This window comes from Mirounga angustirostris, unplaced genomic scaffold (genome assembly GCF_029215605.1).
Source record: "Mirounga angustirostris isolate CCGP_5_RB_7025 unplaced genomic scaffold, mMirAng1.0.hap1 SCAF_10, whole genome shotgun sequence".
Taxonomy (NCBI): Eukaryota; Metazoa; Chordata; class Mammalia; order Carnivora; family Phocidae; genus Mirounga; species Mirounga angustirostris.
In genome coordinates, this window is record NW_026991718.1 from 115522062 (window position 1) to 115546226 (window position 24165).

The 24165-nt window shown below is 40.3% G+C and overlaps 1 protein-coding gene across 6 annotated transcripts in view; it reads left to right on the plus strand.

The window, feature by feature from the left end:
• PHF20 (PHD finger protein 20) overlaps positions 1-24165 on the plus strand; it is a 144328-nt gene that overhangs the window by 84394 nt on the left and 35769 nt on the right. For all 6 annotated transcript variants that reach the window (XM_045885700.3, XM_064573101.1, XM_045885702.3 and 3 more), the window contains one exon: positions 14983-15261. In XM_045885700.3, the coding sequence (XP_045741656.1) occupies positions 14983-15261 (279 nt within the window). The remainder of the gene's footprint in view (positions 1-14982; positions 15262-24165) is intronic.

Below are 24165 nucleotides of genomic sequence, written 5' to 3' on the forward strand. Positions count from 1 at the left end.
AACAAATTACCCTCCAAAAAGACCATTCCACTTAATATTTTGACTAAGAGTATGGTAGAGTATATTTTCCCTTACATCCTTGCCATCTATGGATATTATTCATCTTTTAAATTTTCTCAAATTTGTGTTAACATTGGAAACAAGACTTCATTTTTTAAGTTCTGTGGTTTTTTTAAATGAGATTGAACATTTTTCATGTGTTTATTGTATATTTTTATCTATTTTTCTGTGAATTTTCTTTGCTCACTTCTTATTGGGTTGTTTTTATTATTTGCACAATAAGGTTTTCTTTGTACATTATGGATATTGATCCTTTGTCTTTTATATAAATTGTACTTTATTTTCTCTTGGTCTTTCCATTTGTCTTTTACTTTTATTTATTGTAATTTATAACACCGAAATTAATTAATTTCCTTCAGTATTTAGAAAACATAGTTATGATCATAATATGCATATAATCAATATTATTACATATGTATTTTACCATATTTAAAAAATCACATTAATTATTTTATAAGCCACCCTTTAAAATTTTTCATGAAAGCCAAAGTGTTTTCCACTGATAGCTCATACCCCAAAGTTCTTGATCAACATTCATCTTTAAAAATTTCTTTATTTTGCAGTGTTTGACTTATCATGAATTGAAAAGAGTAGAATAAGGGAGAAAGGAATTAAGTGTAGGTGAATTTTGGCATTTCCTAGATGTTTGTGATGGCCTAAGGGCTTGCAGGGTAGCCTTCTTCTGGACTACGGCAGACATAATGAGGGGAAGACATAGCCTTTTGGAAAATTTAGCCAGAAATGAGCTGTGGAATCAAATCTAATGAGATTCTATTGATGACATGGTTCTAGACCTGGGAAGTGTTCCTTTGGTAAATATGGGTCATCTGTAACCTTCTCCCTTTCCAGTGTGTGGAGAGTATGGGCTCTGTAATTCTCAAAATAAAACTTCTTATGTACGTATGAGCCCAGAGGAAGAATGAAGCTTGAGGAGATTTGTGGGTTGCCTATTGTTCCCTGGAGAAGAATATGCTGAGACTTTCTTTTAGTGAGAATCTTGGGGAAATAGTAAAGGTTAAATGAGATTTTGCTAACAAGCTTCGATTGCACATTTTTTTTTACTCAGTTGAAATACCTTATGAACCTGCTAAGTACCAGGCTCTGTGCTAAAATAAGTAGTATCATTGATACAAGATCAGTAAGACTTAATGGCTACTGGAAGACCATTCTAACTTAGGAGCCATGCATGACATTTAAGCTAAATCTTTTTTTTTTTTTAACTTAAATTCAATTAGCCAATACATAGTACATCATTAATTTCAGATGTAGTGTTCAACAGTTTTTTTTTTTTTTTTTTAAAGATTGTATTTATTTATTTGACAGAGACACAGCGAGAGGGAACACAAGCAGGGGGAGAGGGAGAGGGAGAAGCAGACTTCCCGCAGAGCAGGGAGCCTGACATGGGGCTCGATCCCAGGACCCCGGGATCACGACCTGAGCCGAAGGCAGACGCTTAACGACTGAGCCACCCAGGTGCCCCGTGTCCAACAGTTTTTAAGCTGAATCTTGATGGATGAATAGTACTGTCCCATGAGTGATAGATGGGGTCTGGGTATTCCAGCAGAGGGAACAACATAAGCAAAGGTGTAACACGTTTCCTATTATGTTACTTCATTGGTGAGAAGGTAGTCAATTGAATATTTGATGATTCTGTATTTTGACACTACATACTTGTGACTTTATTTAATTTTAGCTGTCACGAAATCTGTACATTTATATTCTCCTTTGTGTTGTACTAATTTTAAGTCGAATTTATATATTTAACAATGAATATACGATTTGAAAGTCTTTACTTTTCTTCTTGAAGGGCAGATTCCAAATATTCGGAGTACTTTAAATTATAAATAGAAAATTTGACTTTGTTAAAAAGGTGAAAGACATTTAAATTTTTTTTTAAAGATTTTATTTATTTATTTGACAGAGAGAGACACAGTGAGAGAGGGAACACAAGCAGGGGGAGTGGGAGAGGGAGAAGCAGGCTTCCTGCTGAGCAGGGAGCCCGATATGGGGTTTGATCCCAGGACCCTGGATCATGACCTGAGCTGAAGGCAGTCGCCCAACCACTGAGCCACCCAGGTGCCCCTAAAGGGTTTTGTTTTTAAAAGACCATTTATAAGACTGACACCATAATGAGTATATGTCGTCAGAATTGCATACTTTTATTTATTTATTTATTTTTAAAGAGTTTGTTTATTTATCTGACATAGAGCACAGGCAGAGGGAGAAGCAGGCTCCCCACTGAGCAGAGAGTCTGACGTGGGGTTTGATTCCAGGACCCTGGGATTGTGACCTGGGCCGAAGGCAGACGCTTATCCAACTGAGCCACCCAGGCGCCCTTTATTATTATTTTTTTTTATGTAGGCTCCATGCCCAGAATGGAGCCCAACGTGGGGCTTGAACTCATGACCCTGAGATCAAGACCTGAGCTGAGATCAAGAGTCAGACGCTTAACTGACTGACTAGTCGGGTGCCTCCCCCCCCCCTTTTTCTTAAGTAGGTCTCACGTTCAGTGTGGAGCCCAATGTGGGGCTTGAACTCATGACCCCAAGATCAAGAGTTGGATGTGTAACTGAGCCACCCAGATGCCTGTTTGGCGGGCGGGTGGGGGGTTGTCCTTGACCACATGCCATGTGGTTAACATAAGTGGTATAGCAGAGCAGCATTTTGAAAATAGTAAACTGAAAGTATTCAAATATTCACTCCTGGCTCCTCCATGGTGCCTTTAGGTTGGTCTTTTGTCCCACTGGGTCTAGAGTGTTGTGCCTTAGCCATGTGGCCTTTTCTTGGGTGTAAATGATTTCCCTTTTCTTGCTGAGCCTTCTGTCAGGGGTTGCACTCCTCTCCTCCCAACCTACTTTTCTGTCATGTGGGAGAAATGGACTTGATGTTCAAATGAGGTGGAAATTTAATCTCAGAACCTGGTTGTCTGTTTTGGTGTGGAGAGCTCTAGATGACAGCCATGTTCCTTATAATTCAGAAGACTAAGCTCTTAAATTATATTGTCTTGAGGGTGGTGTTATGTTAGACATCGCTTGAAATTGGGAATGAATTGTTCCTACATCACCAAGAAATATGCTGTGCAGATAAGAGGAGTGAGGAGACTAGGTAGAGGCTAAATCCAGTGCCTGTTTTATTTATTTATTTATTTATTATTTTATTTTATTATTTTTTAAAAAGATTTATTCATTTATTTGACAGAGCGCGCACACGCAAGCACGGAGTGCAGCAGGCAGAGGGAGAGGGAGAAGCAGGCTCCCCGAGGAGCAGGGAGCCCAACTCGGGGCTCGATCCCAGGACCCTGAGATCGTGACCTGAGCCGAAGGCAGACGCTTAACCGACTGAGCCACCCAGGCACCCCTATTTTAAGATTTTAAAATTTATTCATTTGAGAGAGAGAGAGCACGAGCAAGGAGTGGGGGAGAGAAGCAGACTTCCGCTGAGCAGGGAGTCTCACGTGGGGCTTGACCTCAGGACCCTGAGATCATGACCTGAGCCAAAGGCAGATGCTTAGCCAACTGACCTACCCAGGCGCCCCCTCCAGTGCCTGTTTTAAAGTTTACACATTTGGGGGGGCGGTTTAAGTTCTTTCCAAAAGACACACATACAATTTCTGTAAGATTTTATGTCTTCTTTTGCTTCTTCAAGTTACACAGAGGATCTTCTGGGGAATAATTTTGAAACCACTGCAACTAACTAAGTACTTGCCCATTTTTCTAAGATGTTATAGCAGTGGTAGAGGTCAGATTACCTTGAGTTTGAAATAGGAAGAATTAGTGCTCTGGCTATTTGCTCTGATTATTTAGAAGCCAGAGGAGAATACTGTTGAAATTCTTCTACTTGGGCAGGCCATTTGTTTATGTTGTAAAATAAAATTATTAGTGTAGATGTCCTTAGAAGTTCAGAGAGCTCAGATTATTCTCTAAATCTGGGCCCAACCTATTTGGTCATTCACAGGTTACAGGTCATTCACAGCTTTTAGAAAATGCGCTGTAGTCCTTTCATTCGTTGTAGTCAACAAATGTGTAGTGCCATCTAAGTGTCAGACTATTCTAAGCTCTCTCATTTGTGAATATTCTACATGAACCACAGAATAAATAAGAGAGAAGACCTAATAGAAGTACAGACTTATTCAGTTTTTGCTTTTTGCTTTTTTTTAAAACTGTGTACCCTTTAGAAATGGGACACTTTGCTGCGTGGTTTAGATCAGTGATTCTAACCCATGGAGTCTTGATATGTTGTCAGTTATAAAATGAATAGGAAATTATTTGTCACTAAAATACTGAATGCTTACAAATGATTTACTTGTAAATTAACCAGGTATGTTTTAGAGTAATGCCTATAATAGTTTTTGCAAATGATTTATTTTAAAACTAATCAGGTCCATTTTAGTGTAATACCGACAGTAGTTTAGCTTTCATGTACTTGTGTTCTCTGTTTTCTTGAGTAGAAGAGTCATAAGGTTATAGCCATTGTAGTTTGGGAAGTTATAAGTGTCTATGGTTTGCCATCAGGCATGTACTGGTGGAGAATTGCTTGAGAATTCATTGTTCTAGGGTTAGAGAAATGAATGAGGTATCTGGTCAATGCTCTAGGTCTTTCTGTCTAGGGGAACTGATAAGACTGCAGTTGCCTGTAATATAAAAGTAATAAATACTTAAAATAAAACCATGGGAGAGAATACTGACAGTAATAATGTGTGCTTGCCGCATGAAAGTTGAACTCAGGACTCACTTATTGAGCCCTTACTATATGCCCAGGAGCTCTGCTGACTAATTCTTGTATTTTTCTGGATTTCTAGAGGCTAAATCCAGTGCCTGTTTTATTTATTTATTTATTTATTATTTTATTTTATTATTTTTTAAAAAGATTTATTCATTTATTTGACAGAGCACGCACACGCAAGCACGGAGTGCAGCAGGCAGAGGGAGAGGGAGAAGCAGGCTCCCCGAGGAGCAGGGAGCCCAACTCGGGGCTCGATCCCAGGACCCTGAGATCGTGACCTGAGCCGAAGGCAGACGCGTAACCGACTGAGCCACCCAGGCACCCCTATTTTAAGATTTTAAAATTTATTCATTTGAGGAATGCCCCAGTGATGAATGGGGCACTCTTGGTTTTAGTGTTCATTAAATGCTATTTGGATCTGACTCTGGGAGAGAGGTGATATTTAGGTTGGTGGCTTGGGGGCAGGGGTGGAAGAAGGTGGTACTTTCACAGGGCCTTGAAGGATGAGTAGCAATTAGGCATTTGGAGATGGAAGTAGAGCAACATCAACAGCATAATCATAGAGTCTTCGGAGACTGTTAGGTGTGCTTTCTGACTTAATTGCAGGCTTTCTGAACTGGGTTAAGGTTGAGTGGGTACGTTGCTGCCAAACTGAGGTCAGTTGCTTTGAAGAGTTGATGGGATTACTGACAATGCTTGGTTCTCAGATGGGGATAGCCCTGAAGTGTTCATCTGGATCTCTCTGTTGGTAAGGTTGCTTTCCTCCTACTTAGCTATTATTCTTTGGCCTTAAGGTATTTTAAAGTATTTTTTCTGAATTGTTTGAAAATAAATTGCGGACTTCGACTCCTAAATACTTTGTTGTATATTTCTTACATTATATTACCATAATATAATTATCAAAATCAGGACCTTATTCAAAGTTCACCAAAGATTTTGTTGGTACCTTTTACCTTATTTATGGAAGTGATCTTGTCTTCATTTAGTATACTCTTTTTGGTAACTTGCTTTTTTATGTTGATAAATTTGAAAAGAAATCCAGAAAAATACAAGAATAATAAAACCAACATTCATGTCTCCCACTGCCTGGAACTGTTGGTATTTGTTCATGCATGCCACAGGTCCTTACACTGGCCTGCAGTGGCCCTGCTTCTTCTGGCTACCTGTTACCTCTCCTCACTCTCTCCTTGCTGCTTGACTCTACTCCAGCCACATGGCCTGCTTGCTATCTTGCGGACACAGCAGGTGTGCTCTTACCTGTGGGCTTTCATTTGGCACATTTATTGAATACCTTTTATACCTGACCAGAGCAAATAGATCCATTGGAAGACTTGTTTCATCAGTTAAGTAGTGGCTGATATTTAATTAACTGGGTCATTCATTCAATTACTTCAAGTAATTCAAGTCAATTACTCGAGCATTTCTTATTTACCAAAACTTTGAGGGGGAGAAAGGAAAGCTGGAAAAGTTTAGGAAAACACAGAAAGTTGAGTAACTGATCTCTTTGACCTTAGGAGGCATGTACTTATAAGAATGGATAGTCTTGGACACCTCCAGTTGATAAATGGGGAATTGCATTATTGATTGATTACCCAGCTTAAATATTTCTAGATCTGCCATAGTGTTGGCAACTCTTCAAAAAAAAATTTCATGTAAGTCCTATTTTTTGATGCAGTGATTCTTTTTTCTAAGATTCCTGTTGGATATGGGGATATAAAAAATCAACATGTATGACCAAATAAAGAATTTTTTGAAAATTAATGTGAAAAGGTAGTTCAGTATGTTTTCTAAAATGTTTAAAGTTAAATTACTTCAGTTACTCATTAATTTTTTTCATGGAAAAACATAACATAGCAGGAACTTGACGTTGTCCCAGACTGTGGACTTAGTATCATCATTTTTGAGTAGTAAGGAAACAGCAATGAAAGGTTTTTCTTAAGGTTTGATTTTTAAAGTAAAATACGATTTCTTACAATTTGAACACTAAGGTATACTAATTCTTTATGAGTATTAGGTTTTTTTTTTTTTAAGATTTATTTATTTATTTTAGAGACAAGTGGGTGGGGGAGAAGCAGAGGGAGAGAGAGAATTCTGAAGTAGACTTCCTGCTGAGCTTGGAGCCCATCGCGGGGTGGACCCTAAGATCATGACCCAAGCCAAAATCAGCGGTTGGCCATTCAAGCGACTGAACCAGCCAGGCGCCCCAATGAGTATTAGTTCTTGATGAATTTTTTAACTCTGAGTTAAGTCAGCTGGGACCTCTATTTAAAAAACTATTTTGTAGGGGCACCTGGCTGGCTCAGTTGGTAGAGCATGCGATTCTTGGTCTCAGGGTTGTAAGTTCGAGCCCCATGTTGGGTGTAGAAATTCCTTAAAAATAAAATCTTAAAAAAATTACTTTATCAAGTCATTTTGCTGAATTTTTTCCCCTCATAAATTTCAAAACCAATACATGCCTGGAATAATTAAAACCAAGTAAAAGAAAATAAAAAGTGAAATGTCCTCCCTTATATAGATAGCATTCTGACTCTTGAAGGAGCCATGGTACAGTTTGGTGTATGGCCTTCCATCCTTCCAGACATGGTTATGGTACATATACAAACATTTATATACAGGTATAACTTTAAAAAACATAGTAATGGAATCATATTCTTACATTATTCAGTGACTTACAATTTTCATTTATGTATTTTTCTGTGTTAGTACATACCTCCTTTCACAATTACATATAATTTATTGTATGGGTATTCTATAATTTATTTACTGTCCCCTGCTGAAACATCTTAACTTATTTCTAATTTTTCACTATTCTGTTTTATAGGCAAAGAGCCTCATATTTGGCAAGAAGGACTCAGCCATAGTTGCACACTTCCTACTGGCTGGTGATACAGGGTCTCTGACTCCCATCTTCCAACTCAGTGCCTAAAGCCATCTGATGAGATGTTGGGTGCTATATAAATTGAGACATGAACACAGTCCCTGTCCAGGGAAGTTGCACAGTATGTGAAACAGAATTCCCACAGCTCTTGAGGGCACTTGTTCAAGCAGTGTGTATACTCTGAGTAAGAGGCTTAGTAGGGTGGCCAGGTTTGAAGAGGAGTGTGTGGTACAAGTGATGTCAGTACTCCAGACAGGGTGGTGCCTTTGGAATTCTTTAATTTGAGGGAGGAAGACGGGTTGATCTGGAAATGGAATGGTGTTTCTGTGGTGTTTCTTTTGGAACATGGGCTTAGTGGTGAGTACAGGATGATCTAGAAAGATGGCTGGGAGAGAGATTGTTTTGTTGAAGATTCATTCATCAGGAATGTATTATGTAAGTAAGCAGGAAGGAGGGCGGTATTATCAGAAACATCCAGCAGGGTCCCTGGAGGCCAGGATGCTGTCCCATTAGTCACTGTTTAGTAATTCCTGTCCTGAGCTGGTACCAGTCTTGGAATTTCTAACCTGGGATGGAGTCCCGATCCAGGAAATCTGTGTGAAGGAAGCTCTTGAACCGTAGGAGGAGGAGCCAGGGAAGTCAGTGCACGGCTAGTCAAGAGCAAAAGAGAGGTGATAGCCCCTCCAAACATGGCTCTGGCATTTGGGGCAGCTCTGCCATCTTGTGGAATAAATGCTCAGTGATTTTTTTTTTGAGGACTGAATGCAGAGGTTTGCATCTAGGGGAAAGCCTTGGCAGGGTTGTTTTCTTCCCACTTAACTGTTCTGTGGCCTCAAAGTAGTTTTCTTGCATATATTTTTTTTCTGCATATATTAATTTTTTTTATTAAATAAACTCTACCCCCAGTGTAGGGCTTAAACTCACAACTCCCAAGATCAAGAGTCACATGGTCTGCTTTCAAAGCCAGCCACGCACCCCTCTGCATATATTTTTAATAAGTTTTAAGACTGAAGTAATTTCAGACTTATAAATAGTTGGAAAAGTAGTACAAAGAATTCCTATATATCTTCAACCAGATTCTCACACTAGTTTGCAGTTTGCCATGTTTGCTTTATTATTCTTTTTTTTTTTAATTATTTTTTTTAAAAGTAGGCTCCACGCTGGGCAAAGCTCGAACTCAAAACCCTGAGAATAAGACCTGAGCTAAGATTGAGATGGATGCTTAACCGACTGAGCCACCCAAGTGCCCCCCCTACTTTTTTTTAAAAGATATTTTCTTTCTTTCTTTTTTTTTTTTTAAGATTTATTTGTCAGAGAGAGAGAGAGTGCACAAGCAGGGGGAGCAGCAGGCAGAGGGAGAAGCAGGCTCCCCGCTGAGCAGGGCTCGATCCCAGGACCCTGGGAACATGACCTGAGCTGAAGGCAGACGCTTAACCTACTGAGCCACAGGCGCCCCATCATATTTTTTTCCAAAGTAATCTCTACACCCATTGTGGGACTTGAACTCACAACCGTGAGATTCAGAGTTGCATGCTCTACTGACTGAGCCAGCCAGGTACCCCAGTTATTCCCTTTTTAAAATTAATTAATTTTTAAAGATTTTATTTATTTATTTGTCAAAGCGAGAGAGAGTGAGCGAGCACGAGCAGGGGGAGGGTCAGAGGGAGATGCAGTTTCCCCGCCGAGCAAGGAGCCCGACACTGGACAAGATCCCAGGCTCCTGGGACCTGAGCCGAAGGCAGACGCTTAACTGACTGAGCCACCCAGGCATCCATATTCCCTTTTTTAGAAAGTATTATTTTTGAATTGTTTGGCATAAGTTGCAGACCCTTACCCATAAATATTTCAATGCATATTTCCTAAAAACAAGGACATTCTCTTACATTACTACAATATGATTATCAAAATCAGGACCTTATTCAGACTTCCTTAGTTGTTCTGATAATGTCCATTATAGCAAAAGTAGGAAAAACATTTTTTCCTGGTCAGGATCCAATCCAGGATGACACATTGGATTTCATTGTTTCTTTAGTCTCCTTTCATCTGAAAGAATTCTAAGGTCTTTCTTTGTCTTTCATGACCTTGATATATCTGAAGGATATGATGTCCCTCAGTTTGGTGTTTTCTGATGTCTCTTCATGATTAGATTTAGGTTATCAACTTTTAGTAGAAATACCGTATAGGCAACATGTTCTTTTTAAGTGCATTCTATCAGAGGCACATGATATCTGTCCCATTTATCGGTGATGTTAACTTTGATCACTTGGCGAAGGTAGTATCTGTTTTACTGTCAAGCTATTATTTTTCTCTTTATAATTAATAAATTTCTTGTGAGAGGATACTTTGAGGCTATGTAAATATTTTGTTTCTCTATGAAACATTCACCTACTCTTTTAGCATCTGTTGGTATTTTTTGTCTGAAACATTGTTTACTCTGATGACTGCCACATAGTGATTTCTAACTTTAATAATTTCTTTTATATTTTATTAATTTGTATTCTATTATAAGGAAGAGGTTTCCCTTCTTTCTTTATTTGTACCCACATGGATTCATGGATTCTTTGTTCTATGGGTTACAATCTGTGTCTGTCATTTTTTTCTTTTTTAAAGATTATTTGAGAGAGAGCATGAGCAGGGGGAAGGGCAGAGGGAGAGAGGGAATCTCAAATAGACACCCTGCTGAGCATGGGGCCCTACGCGGGTCTCTATCTCATGATCCTGAGATCGTGACTGAGCCAAAATCAAGAGTTGGACGCTTAACCGACTGAGCCACACAGGCGCCCGGTGTGTCTGTGGTTATTTATTTAAATACCCACATTGTCCTAGATTTGGCCAGTGGGAGCCTTTCAGACTGGTTCCTGTATCTTCTTCATTCTGTGATAACTTCTTTATATATACATTTTAAAGATTTTATTTACTTAAAAAGATTTAATTTTTAAAAAGATATTATTTATTCATTTAAGAGAGAGACAGCATGCGCAAAAGCTGGGAGTGGGCAGAGGGAAAGGTAGAAGCAAACTCCCTACTGAGCAGGGAGCCCGACATAGGGCTTGATCCAAGCACCCTGGGATCATGACCCGAGCCGAAGGCAGATGCTTAACCCACTGAACCACCAAGGTGCCCCTAAAGATTTTATTTTTAAGTAATCCCTACACCCAACTTGGGGCTCAAACTCAAAACCCTGAGATCAAAAATTACATGCTCCACCAACTGAACCAGCCAGCCCCCGCCCCTCCGTGCCTTTTTTTTTTTTTTTTTTTTTAATGTGAACACTTCTTTCTGGCTTAAGATGTTCAAGCTCATCTTGTACTTACCCATCCTTTCAGCAAGGATTTAGAAACCCTTGGATTTCTCCAAGAAGTCCTGATTTATTTTAAGTGAAAAACTGTATTTAAACCAAGATCTGGGTGCTAGGTATGCTTGTTGCTCCTGGGGTATACATAGGAAATGTGGAGGTTCCTCTTACTGCCTGCATTTCTAGCCCAAGCTCCTCTCTAGAGATAACCCACTATCAACATCTTGATTTTCTGTCTTTCTGGTTTCTTTTCTCTGCATCTAAAAAAATTTATTTACTTATTTTAAGTAATCTTTGCACCCAGTGTGGGGCTCAAACTCACAACCCTAAGATCAAGAGTTGCATGCTCCTCTGACCGAGCCAGCCAGGCATCCCCCTTTCTATGTATTTTTATAGTATCTTTTTTTTCCCCACCTATAACCATACATGGGGTCATATACTATGGTATGGACTGGGCAACTTTCTGTTTCACTTAGTCTATCTTGAGATTATCCATATCAGTAAGTACAGAGCTACTTCATTCTTTCAAATAGCTGATTAGAATGACATAATGCAGACTTCCCATAATTTATTAACTGTTGCTCTACTTAAGGACTTTTTTTTTTTTTAAAGATTTTATCCATTTATTTATGAGAGAGAGAGAAACACCATGAGAGGTGAGAGGGTCAGAGGGAGAAGCAGGCTCCCCACCGAGCTGGGAGCCCGATGTGGGACTCGATCCCAGGACTCCGGGATCATGACCTGAGCTGAAGGCAGTCGCTTAACCAACTGAGCCACCCAGGCGCCCCAGGACATTTTTTTTATTCGATGCATTTGACTAGACTTGCTATGAATATTTAAATCCATTCATGTTTCTCTTTGATTGCCTCTGTTGCTTCAGAGTTGATAAAGTTATTTCTTCACAGACCTGAAAAATGTTTTACCCATTATAGTATTGGAAATACATGTCAAAAAAGTGTTAAACTACTGGGATCACAAGGCGTCATTGCTGACAAGAATACCAGCTGTATTAGGGGATGGTGCTGAGGGTACATACATAAGACAATGAGACGTGGCCCTTATCCTCTGGCTGGAGAAGTAGCAAATAACAGAATCCAGGAGTAGATCTGAAGTGCTAAAGATGAGGTGCATCAGGTAGTCATTTGTGCTAGGAGTTGATGGCATGTGGTCCCTGAGAGCCACGGCCATCTGGGCAACTTCCTGCATGTGGAGTGGGCTGAGTTTGGATAGAAGTGGACATTTGGCCAAGCCATGGAGGAATGGCAGGGAGAGGGCAAAGCCTGAGTGGAGGTGTGAGCTATGAGAGCATGAAGCAGTTGTTTGGGCCAGCAGTCAGCTAGGTAGCTGCAGAGGCCTCATTATGGGTTAATGGGAGATGAGTTTGGAAAGCAGGGTGGTACTTAGATTGACATGGGCTTAGAATGTCAGGGTATGGTCAATGAGACTAAATATCATCATCATAATCCTCTAACTGTGAGGTTTGAGTTCTAGTAATGGGTATTTAAAAAAGGGTTAAATAGGATATTATTTCTAAACCACATTTCAGAAAACATAGTTTAAAAACTTTTTTTAGTATAAAGGTAATGTATATTTATCATAAAAGGGAAAGTATAAAAATATTACCCAAGTATAAAGAAAACGAGAGGGTTCTGATCCTGCTTTATATGATCTACTGCTATGTAACAATATTACCACAAACATAGTGGCTTAAGACAACACATTTATTTTCTCGTAGTTTCTGTGCACGAGGAATCCAGGCGGAGCTTAACTGGGTCCTCTGCAAGACTGCAGTCAAGGAGTTGACCAGGGCTGTGTTCTTATCTGAAAACTGCTGGGGAAGGATTTCCTTCCAGGCTCACATGGTTGTTGGCAACATTCAGTTTCTTGCATGCTGTCAGATTCTCAGTTACTTGTCCCATGGGCTTCTCCACAGAGTAGCTCACAACATAGCATGTTTTCATCAAGTCTTCAAAGGAGAATACCTGCTAGTAAGGTAGATGTTAAATATTACAAATATAATCACAAAAGTTTTTTTCAAGAAAGGTGGCATACTATCACCTTTGCTCATTCCAATAGAGGCAAGTTATAGGTCCTGCCTACACTCAAGGGGAGGGGATTACACATGGATGTGAATACCAGGAGGCAGGGATTTTTAAGAGACATTTTATATTTTCCCCTATTTTCCTCCCAAAAGTAAAGAAAACATTCCTTAGAGTTATTGTTCTTAAAAGCAAATTCAAATTCTATGGACCGTTTTTCTCTGCATACATCAACGTATAGTAGTAATTTTGGGAGAGGCAAAAGCAAAGGGTGACTCTTGAGATTTTGAGCCTTGGAGCCCAGGGGAGAGTTCTATGCTTTGCCTTGATTCCTCCAAAGAAAAATCTGTTAAACATGAGGAAGAGCACATAGCATTTAAGTGATAACACCAGTAACTACTTGGAAATACTGATTTCCAAACTGTTTTCTAAAACAGGCGTAACTTGGTCCTAGTGATTTACTTTCTACCCAAAGGGTATTTCGATTAACCTTAGCTTTTGAACCAGGCTCCCTTGAGGATTTAATTTTTATATTTTCTGCCTTTTGTCTCCTAGTAACTGCTCCCTAGTTGACAAAAGACCATAGTATCCCAGAGTAGATGATGTCACTTAGCTGGCTGGTGCCATCAGTGACATATGATCCAGATAAACTCCCATTGGGAAATACACACCTGTGTGAGACCTGGGATCTACTCAGACTGTGTGTGGCATGCTTTTCCAGCACAACCATTTGTCTATATATTGCATTTCATTTCATGTTACTTTTCTTCTCTTAACTGCATCTTATTAATTTGAAGCTCTTTCTTTATCTGTTATATAAAGTGATTTTAAAGCATTCTGCTTTGGGATGTGTATATATATGTATAATTTTTCACTTGTTTAAATTGCCCATATGATGGCATTCGTCACATCATCAAGTGTAGCAGCTTTGTTATCATACCCTAGTGCTGATTTTGAAATATAGAATATGATTTAGATTGACTTTAAGTATTTTTTTATTTCTTCTGATTGTGGAATAGTATTTGAAAACGTAATCCTAATATTTACCAATGGTTCAGTATGCTTTCTGCTTCTAATGGAAATTATATCGCTGCATTAAGGAAAAATGTGATTCACTCAAGAAGGGTCTACTCAGGATATTCTTGGGTAACCTAATCAAATAGGGTAGGAGAATTTGAGTTTAAGGTGATTGCTCTCATTGGGGTGAGAGCATTGTGAAGTGAGTCTTCAATAAACTGTTTCCAACACACATGAATTCCTTGTTGACAGCTCTATTTTTTGTCATTGATACACGATAGACTATTGCCTTCTGTTTATTTGTTTTTTTGGGGGAGGGGGCATTTCAAACATTTTTTGTCCTTTTAAATTTGATCGTTGACTCCCAAATTCTCCTCATGCCTTCAAGATCCATTTATTTGGTTGTCTTTTTTTTTTTTTTTCTGTCTCTGAGTCCCTTTGTTCAAAGTACACGATAGCAAAATCTCAAAAACTTTTGTAACAGTTACATTCTCTTTGTGCAGAAACCATTGTGAGATCCCTTTGGTTTCATAAAGAGATCCCACCAGAATATTCCCTAGTTCTGTCCACACACACAAGTATCAGGATGGTAGTAAGTTTGAATCTGGTCCAACTCATGAGTAATAAGTGCTGGGTTGGGTCCCTGATTTTTTTGGTTTGTTTTTAAGGATTTTCCCCTATTCTTTCCCCACAGTCTACAACCTTGAGAACTTGTATGGCTGCTTAACAAACAAACAAAAAACATGTTGATCTTTTCTTTCAGAAGATGAATCATGGTTGAGTCTGTATTATTTATCCTGAAGTTGTATCCATTCTCTCCAAACAGTAATCTGGGGAGGTAATGGCGTCTGATGTCTCCAGCTACATATGCATTCTGCTCTTTCACTTTCTGTTGCCATGTATTAATGCATATGTTATAATAACTAGGATAAGCACAAGGGATCTTTGTTTTTGTTTGTTTTCTTTTTCAGTAACAAATACTTTTAAGAAAGCAGATGATTTTGTGACATGTAAAGCACCAGCTGTCGACCTAGATCACAAGTTCAGGTGCAAGGTTGTGGATTGTTTAAAATTTTTCCGCAAGGCCAAACTGTTACACTATCACATGAAGTATTTCCATGGGATGGAGAAGTCACCAGAGCCAGAGGAAAGCCCAGGAAAGAGGCATGTCCAAACAAGGGGCTCGTCAGTTTCGGACAAGGCCAACCAGGAGAGCCTGACCAGGAAGCGGGTCTCTGCCACTTCCCCAAGTAAGTATTTTGGTTCTGTGTTGTATCTATATTATAGAGGACTCTGTTGCTGAGGTCACACTGCTTGCATTTCTGACACAAAAGAAAGCATTAGGTTGGTCTGGTCCAATTGAATCTCAAAGATTGAAAATGACAAGTGATCCTTAGGAGCTGCATCATGGGGCTGTGGCCCTCCTGGGAGAAATAGAAATACCTAACTGTTATTCTTACCTTGGCCTCCTGCTGTTCAAGTTACTTTGAGAATTCACTTAGCATTTGAAGGCCCTGTAATCCTAGTATGAGTGGGGACAGTCAAGGAAAGGGAACTCCTTCAGAAGCCAGCAGTGAACTTGAGCTGAGAACATGGGTGTAGTCATTCTATCCCCCAAACCTACTCCATTCCTGCTAGCAGGGCAAAAGAACAAAAGAACTAAAACATGTGTGGGATTCTTTTGCTGTTTCCAAATTTGAGTTCAATTTCATCTTAATTGTAACTGAAGATATTTTCTAACAGCACTGTTTATTTTGCATAGAAACGATAATGGTAGTAGTAAGGGTTACCACAAAATCTCATGTTCACGTCTTATACAAAGAACTGTTTTGGAGATTTTTTTCTAAAACTTACAGATTGAAAAATTACATGTTTCTGGGGGAATTTCAGAAGCCCCCCCCTTTTTTTTAAGTAAACTCTGCCCAGTGTGGGGCTCGAACTCACGACCCCAAGATCAAGAGTTGCATGGTCTACTGACTGAGCCAGCCAGGTATCTACAGAAGACTTTTTAATGAGTTTTCAGTAAATTCTACAAGCTCTTCAGCTTCTTTTTACCTGAAATTGTAACATCACTATATATTTTTGGCTTATAACTTCTCCATTAAAATACATAGGTATTTTTTTTAACGATTTATTTATTTATTTATTTATTTATTTATTTATTTATTTATTAAAGATTTTATTTATTTATTTGAGAGAGAGAATGAGATAGAGAGAGCATGAGAAGGGGGAGGGTCAGAGGGAGAAGCAGACTCCCTGCTGAGCAGGGAGCCCGATGCGGGACTCGATTCTGGGACTCCAGGATCATGACCTGAGCTGAAGGCAGTTGCTTAACCAACTGAGCCACCCAGGCGCCCTATTTATTTATTTTAAGAGAAGGTGGGGAGGGGCAGAAGAAGAGAATCTTTCACCCCAACTCCCCACTTAGTGAGGAGCCCGACATAGGACTCAGTCCCACAACCCAAGAGATCTTGACCTGAGCCAAAACCAAGAGTTGGATGCTTAACCCACTGAGCCACCCAGGTGCCCCAAAATACATAGGTATTAAATGGTATATGGAACTCCTAGGACATGTGACAGTGTTCCCAAGAAAGTGTGAAATCAGGTTTCAGAACAGTGGGGCAGGCCATGTTAACTAAGGTGATCTCTGACCCTGTGAGAGATCAGTCCTCAGCCATGTTGTGAAGATATAGTGGGAGTTTCTTAGTCATATGTGATGCATTATTCATTAGAAATATAATGCAAGCCACATGTAACTTTTTCTAATAGCCACATTTTATTTTATTTTTATTTTTATAATGTTTATTTTTTAAAGATTTTATTTATTTATTTAAGAGAGAGGGAGAGCACAGAGGTAGAATGAGAGGGAGGAGAAGACTCCCTGCTGAGCATAGAGCCTGATGTGGGACTCGATCCCAGGTCCCTGGGATCATGACCTGAGCCGAAGGCAGACGCTTAACCGACTGAGCCACCCAGGCGCCCTCTTTTTATATTTTAAAATGTGGCTAGTAGGGCGCCTGGGTGGCTCAGTCGGTTAAGTTCCAGGACCCTGCCAAAGGCAGATGCTTAACCAGCTGAGCCACCCAGGCGCCCCTAGATGACTTGTTAAAATACAGACTTTTTGGGCCTTGCTTTCCAGACATTCCATTTCAGTGGCTCTAAGTTTAGAATCTGTAATTTTTATACTCCCCACCCTCAAGTATAAAAGTGACATATGATTGCTGTGAAATCGGTACCACAGAATACTGAGGGAAACGGTCTCCCTCTCCTTGGCATTTCCACCCCTGTTGTGGATGTGACTATTTTTTTTTTTTTAAAGATTTTATTTATTTATTTGACAGAAAGATAGCGAGAGCAGGAACACAGGCAGGGGGAGTGGGAGAGGGAGAAGCAGGCTTCCCGCTGAGCAGGGACCCCGATGTGGGACTCGATCCCAGGACCCTGGGATCATGACCTGAGCCAAAGGCAGACGCTTAACGACTGAGCCACCCAGGTGCCCTGGGTGTGACTGTTTTTGTTTAGCAAACTTTTTTCAGACATTTTCTGTGCATGTCCAAACACATACATGTCTAAATAGAAAATATATTTTACACAGTATCATATGCAACTTGCTTTTTTCATTAAAGATATCTTGGCCATCATTCCCTATCAGTGTAGATATATTGCTCTACCTCATTTTTTTTTTTAAGATTTATTTGAGAGAGAGTGAGAGCACAAATGGGGAAGGAGCAGAGAGAGAGGGAGAGGAGAATCTCAAGCAGACTCTGCTGAGCATGTAGCCTGACTGAGCGTGGAACCTGATATAGGGCTCAACCTCACGATCCATGAGATCATGACCTGAACTGAAATCATGAGTCAGACCCTCAACCGACTGAGCCACCCTGGCGCCCCTAGCTCTGCCTCATTTTGACAGTTGTCATTATTTCATTGTATGGGTGTACTGTATTTTAAACATTTTTCCTATAAAAAGTTTATATTTTGCTAATTTTTTTCACACTATCAAGTGCTAAAGTAAACCTCCCAAAGGTTAATTTGCCCTTGTGTACAAATAAACCCAATGGGATAAATTCCTGGAGGTGATTTGCTTTGGCAAAAGGTATATGCATATTTAAACATCTGCGGAATGATGCCAAATCATCTTTTGAAAACCTTGTCCCAGTTTGTAATCTCCTACCAACTAGTTATGTGTACCAGTTTTTTTACATTCTTATTGATATTATCAAATATTAAATTATTGAGTATCTGATAGATAAAAATATATCTGGGTTTTTTAGTATTCTTAAAATTCTGGAATATTTTAAACATATAGAAAAGTACACGGGATTATATAGCAAGTGTGCATATATCCATCCTCTGCCCAGACTAACAAATGTTAACTTTTTTCTGTATTTCCTTCAGATTTTTTTTAAGATTTTATTTGAGTGAGAGAGAGAAAGCATGCGTGTGCACATGTGCAAGAGCACAAGCAGGGGGAGGGGCAGAGGAAGAGAGAGAAGCAGGCTCCCTGCTGAGCAAGGAGCTCGATGTGGGGCTTGATCCCAGGACCCTGGGATCATGACCCGAGCTGAAGGCAGATACCTAACTGAGCCACCCAGGTGCCCTCAGATTTTTTTTTTTTTTTTTTTAGATTTTATTTATATGTTTGACAGAGAGTGTGTGCACACAAGCAGGGGGAGCAGCAGGCAGAGGCAGAAGGAGAAGCAGGCTCCCCGCTGAGCAGGGAGCCCGACTTGGGGCTCGATCCCAGGACCCTAGGATCATTACCTGAACCCAAGGCAGACACTTAACCAACTGAGCCATCCAGGGGCCCTGAGTTTTAGAAGTTCTTTATATTATATTTTGGATACTAACCCTTTTTCGGATAGGTCATTTGCAGATATCTTCTCCCATTTAGTAGGTTGTCTTTTAGTTTTGTTGGTTTCTTTGCTGTGCAGAAGCTTATTATTTTGATGTAGTCCTAATAGTTTATTTTTCTTTTATTTCCCTTTCCTCAGGAGACATATCTAGAAAAATGTTGCTATGGCCAATATCAGAGACATTACTGCCTGTGCTCTCTTCTAGGATTTTTATGGTTTGCACATCTCACATTTAAGTTTTTAATCCATTTTGAGTTTATTTTTATGTATGGTGTAAGAAAGTGGTCCAGTTTCATTCTTTTTAATGTAGCTGTCCAGTCTTCTCAGCATCATTTGTTGAAGAGACTATCTTTTTCCCACTGCATATTCTTTACTTCTTTGTTGAAGAGTAAATGACCATATAGTTATGGGATTCTTTCTGGATTTTCTATTCTCTTCCATTGATCTACATGTCTATTCAAAGTTTTTCAGTATTATTGTATGTTACAGTGATCTGCAGTTAGTAATTATGACTTGCTGAAAAATGATGGTTGGCATTTTTTTGCAGTATTTTTTTATTTAGGTGTGTACATTTTTTTTTAATACATAATGCTAGTGCATACTTTATAGACTACAGTATAGTGTAAATATACCTTTTGTATGCGCTGGGAACCCAAAGAATTCATTTGATTCTATTGTGACCTTTGTTTTATTGTGGTAATCTGGTACCAAACCTGCAATATCTCGGAGGTATGCCTGTAAATGTGTAAATAGAGTAAATAAATTGTGGTGTCTTGATCCAGTGGAATACTACATAGCGGTGAGTGAGTGGGCCACAGCTATATCCACCAACATGGGTGCATCTCACACAGTGTTGAGCCAAAGAAGCTAGTGTAAGCCCATAACCTATATGATATATTTTGTTAAAGATTTTATTTATTTGACAGAGAGAGATTACAAGCAGAGAGAGGGGTAGGCAGAGGGAGAGGGGAAGCAGGCTCCCCGCTGAGCAAGGAGCCCGATGCGGGACTCGATCCCAGGACTCCAGAATCATGACCTGAGCCGAAGGCAAACGCTTAACTGACTGAGCCACCCAGGCACCCTGATATGGTTTTATATAAAATTCAAAACCAGATAAAAACAAATCTCTGGTATTTGAGGGTAGGACAGTGGTTACCCTTCAAGGGAGATGGATGAATGACTTGGTGGGGTCAGGAGGGAGATTTCTGGGCTCCTGGAAATATTCTGTTTTCTGATACGTATGGTGGTTATATGGATGGGTTCACTGTGAAATGTATCAATCATACACTTATTATGTGTGTACTTTTCTGTATATGTTTTAGGCCTCAATAAAGAACCTACTTAAAACAAGTAAGATTTTATTTATTTGAGAGAAAGAGAGAGAGCAAGCAGAGGGAAAGGGAGAAGCCGGTTCCCCTCTGAGCAGGGAACCCGATGCAGGGCTCGAACCCAGGACGCTGAGATCATGACCTGAGCTGAAGACAGACGCTTAACCAACTGAGCTACCCAAGCACCCCTAAAACAAATATTTTGAAAATACTAAAGGGCGCCTGGGTGGCTCAGTTGGTTAAGCGACTGCCTTCGGCTCAGGTCATGATCCTGGAGTCCCTGGATCGAGTCCCGCATTGGGCTCCCTGCTCGGCAGGGAGTCTGCTTCTCCCTCTGACCCTCCCCCCTCTCATGTGCTTGCTCTCTCTCATTCTCTCTCTCTCTCAAATAAATAAAATCTTTAAAAAAAAAAAAGAAAATACTAAAAATGCCGTAAGAATGTGAGAAAATAAACTACAAGAAGATGCTGAGAAAAAAATTAAGATTTTCAATTGAAATAATGATGATAATTGAAGAGCTTTTAATTTTTGTTTACTTATATCAGTTTTATCCCCAAATGAATCCCTTCTTTCTCTGTCCCACAGCACTAATCCAGGTTTTCCTCTCTTGCCTTGATTGTTGTAGTATTTTCTCAACCAGTTTTCTTCTCTCCATTCTTTATCCACTATGGTTTATATGTCATTTTGCTGTCAGGGATCTTTGAAAATACTAACCTGATCATATCACTCACCTGCTAAAAAATATTTAAGGATGGAGTGCTGGCTTTTGCAGAGCATGTTAGTGCTGGACATGTGTGTTGTGAATCCTATTCGATTCTTGCAATCACTGTTGGACTTTTTGTAGGTTTCTTGACTTCTCTGTGCCTTTCTGCATAAACTTGAGTTCTTATGATGAGTCGTGAGCTAATCTGTTTAATGAGCCTGTTTTAGGGTCCCTTAGGTGGGATGTGCATTTCCTTCTTCCACTTAACCATGATTTTGTCTCATTCAGCCATATATGACTAAAGTTGGTGCATTGGTGTGAGCTCTTCAGCTGGATTGTAACTGCTATTGGGGAGGAATTAATGTTGTTGCTTCAGTATCCCTGGGCTCTGCTCAGATCTGTGGACACAGCTAGTGCTTAGGGATTGGTAATTGTGTTGATAAGTGGAGATCAAATCAAGGTGTCAAGACCCAGTAGAAATAGTAGTCACTGGATACAGTGCCAGAGTGACATCTGGGCAGGCAGGACTAGGGAGCAAGTGGACATGGGTGCAGCCTATCCCAGATGACACAGAGCCTCTCGAACCATGTTATTCCAAAGGCTGAGGCTTGACAGGAGGCTATAAGGGGACTGAGGAAGGTTATGCTTGCCTGACCACCATGGTGTTTGCCCTCTGCTAGGGCATAATTCTGCCTGTCCCTGATCATGGTAATTGTCTGAGGAGGGACCTTGCCCAGTATAATGCACCTGAGTACAGGGTGGATGTCTGGCCATGTGTGGATTGCTTGTTTGGTTTAGGGATTCCTGAATAAATATGCTTGAGGGTCTTGATTTGTGTTAGTGATATGTGCAGGCTCAGAGTCAGCCCACCTGAATTTGAATCCAGCCTTTACCACTTGCTTGCTATGTGACTTTGGGCAAAGAACTTGCTGAACTTTAATTTTTCCCTCTGTGAAATGAAAATAATAGTTTTACCTACCTCAGAGCTTTGTTACATTAAATGCAATATAATGTAAAATGCTTAGCACAATATCGGGCTTATAGTAAACTCTTAATGAATAGTAGCTCTTTGTCTCAGTGAAATCATTAACCCAGGCAGTTAGAGATCTGAGTTCTAAATTCAGCCGACTACTAACAAGCTACAAAATCAGTAACGCAAGTTGTTGCCATTTTGGTATAATTAAGAAACCTGAGTGATTGATTTTCACTTTTGTGTACTGCCCTTGGGTCTCATACCAACATACCTACCTGAGATTTTATTCTCTCTCTCAATGCAGATGAATCCCTTTCCCTATAATTTGGAAGTCTCTTGGTGAATTTTTGCCTGCCTGTTTCTTTTTAATAACAAGACCTGCTGTGAATATATACTCACCTGGCTGGCAGGGGTGGACAATACAAAATGCTTTAGGGTGAACAAAAGGGGTTTTTAAATTCTTCTGCTTTAACTTGTTACTCCCCTGCTGATCCTCTGTAAAACTGATCCATTTGGTGACACTCACAGGCCACTCACGGACTGTCTGGGGTAGAGCCTGGTCATTCCTTTCCTATACATTCTTCAGTGGAGAGCAGTTTTGTGCTGCCAGGAAGGATCACACCCCTGCCCTCATGTCAAGTGGACACAGACCTCATGGATGATTTCCCAACTCCCCTGTGCCTGATTGTGCAGATGGCCAGCAGTTACCAGTCTGAAGGAAACTAGACCATTTACCTTGCTGCCTTCTATGGTTCATGAAAACCCTGGCCACTAGTCCTGCCTGTGCCACTAACTAGCAGGAGCCTCAGTCATCGTCATCACCGACCTGGGGTCAGTAGACACACACGTTCAGCCTTCGTTATGAGGCTGTCCATGAGAGCAAACACAGCAGGGTATTTAGAAGATTCCACAGACCCAAGCCTCCAGAACACCCTGCTCCAGGCATCTCCCCTCACTTTCTCCCATCAAAGCCTCCCTCTGTTTCCCTCATGGTTTTGCTGAGTACTTGACTAATCTGATAACTAAATTTCTCAAGATTTGAAAGAATAAAACCAACTTAATAGCTTACCTCTTCTCAACGTATCTAGGTTTTGCTCAGGCTTCCAGAAAGCCTTTATCCTTAGGGGTGGAATTTCAGATGGGGGGTGGGTTCAGGTGGGGAGATGTTCCAAGGTGAGGCTCTGACACCAGGCAACCTGTGTCCTAGTTCACAGGCTTTGTGAACTTGACATTATGCTTAAGTGTAAAACAGATTATTACAGGACTCGTGGTGCTTACGGATAATTATTGTAAAAAAGTACTCCCTTTATGCTGAGTGCTCTGATTATGGCATATGGGACCTTGAGATCTAATGGAGTTCTCAGATGGAGATTCCTGGTGCTTCTGTTCCATGAGGCTCAGAAAACGTTCTGCAGATTATTTTTTGATTCTTTCAATTTCCCTGCTGGTTAGGTTGAGCAGGAGAAGCAGTTCTGATCTGAGAGTCCACAGACTGAGTCTTAGTAGCAGTCCTGCTACTGTTCACTTGTGATCTGAGCCCTTCACGAATCTGATATCCTCATTTTTTTTTTTTTTTTAAGATTTTATTTATTTTTTAGAGAGCGAGCAAGAGAGAAATAGCATGAGAGGGGAGAGAGTCAGAGGGAGAAGCAGGCTCCCCGCTGAGCCGGGAGCCCGATGTGGGACTCGATCCCAGGACCCTGGGATCATGACCTGAGCCGAAGGCAGACGCTTAACCATCTGAGCCACCCAGGTGCCCCTGATATCCTCATTTCTAAAGTCATGATGTAGGATCAGGTATGAATGAGACAAGGCCGTTTCATGTGAGGAGAAAAGCCCATAATCAGATACAGTAAAAAGGGCTGAATTCTATATTAAGAACATATAATGTGCTGTAGAAACAGAGATTCAGATTTTGCCTGTAGAGCAGGGGTGAATGTTGAGAGGACAGGTGCCATTTGAGTTAAGCCTTAAAATGTAAGGGTAGAGGGGTTGAACCAAGGCCAGGGAATAGGAAGGTCATTACCCATGCTGGGACCAAGCAGAGCGGAGGTTCTGAGGCATTGAGGAGAATAAATGGCTATGATCCTTTGTCCCCAAGGTGCCCCTGCTGACTCTGGCCTTCAGATGTTTCCCCTTCCCTCAGCCAGGCCTTTTGTCACATGAGTGAATTTGCTTTTCCAAATGAGGTTTCTTGGAATACCAGAATCCATTTTATAAATTCTCTTCCAGTGGCAAGTTCAGGGTTTGTTTCTGCGTAGGTGAGTTCAGTCCTCAGTAGCAGTTTGTCCCAG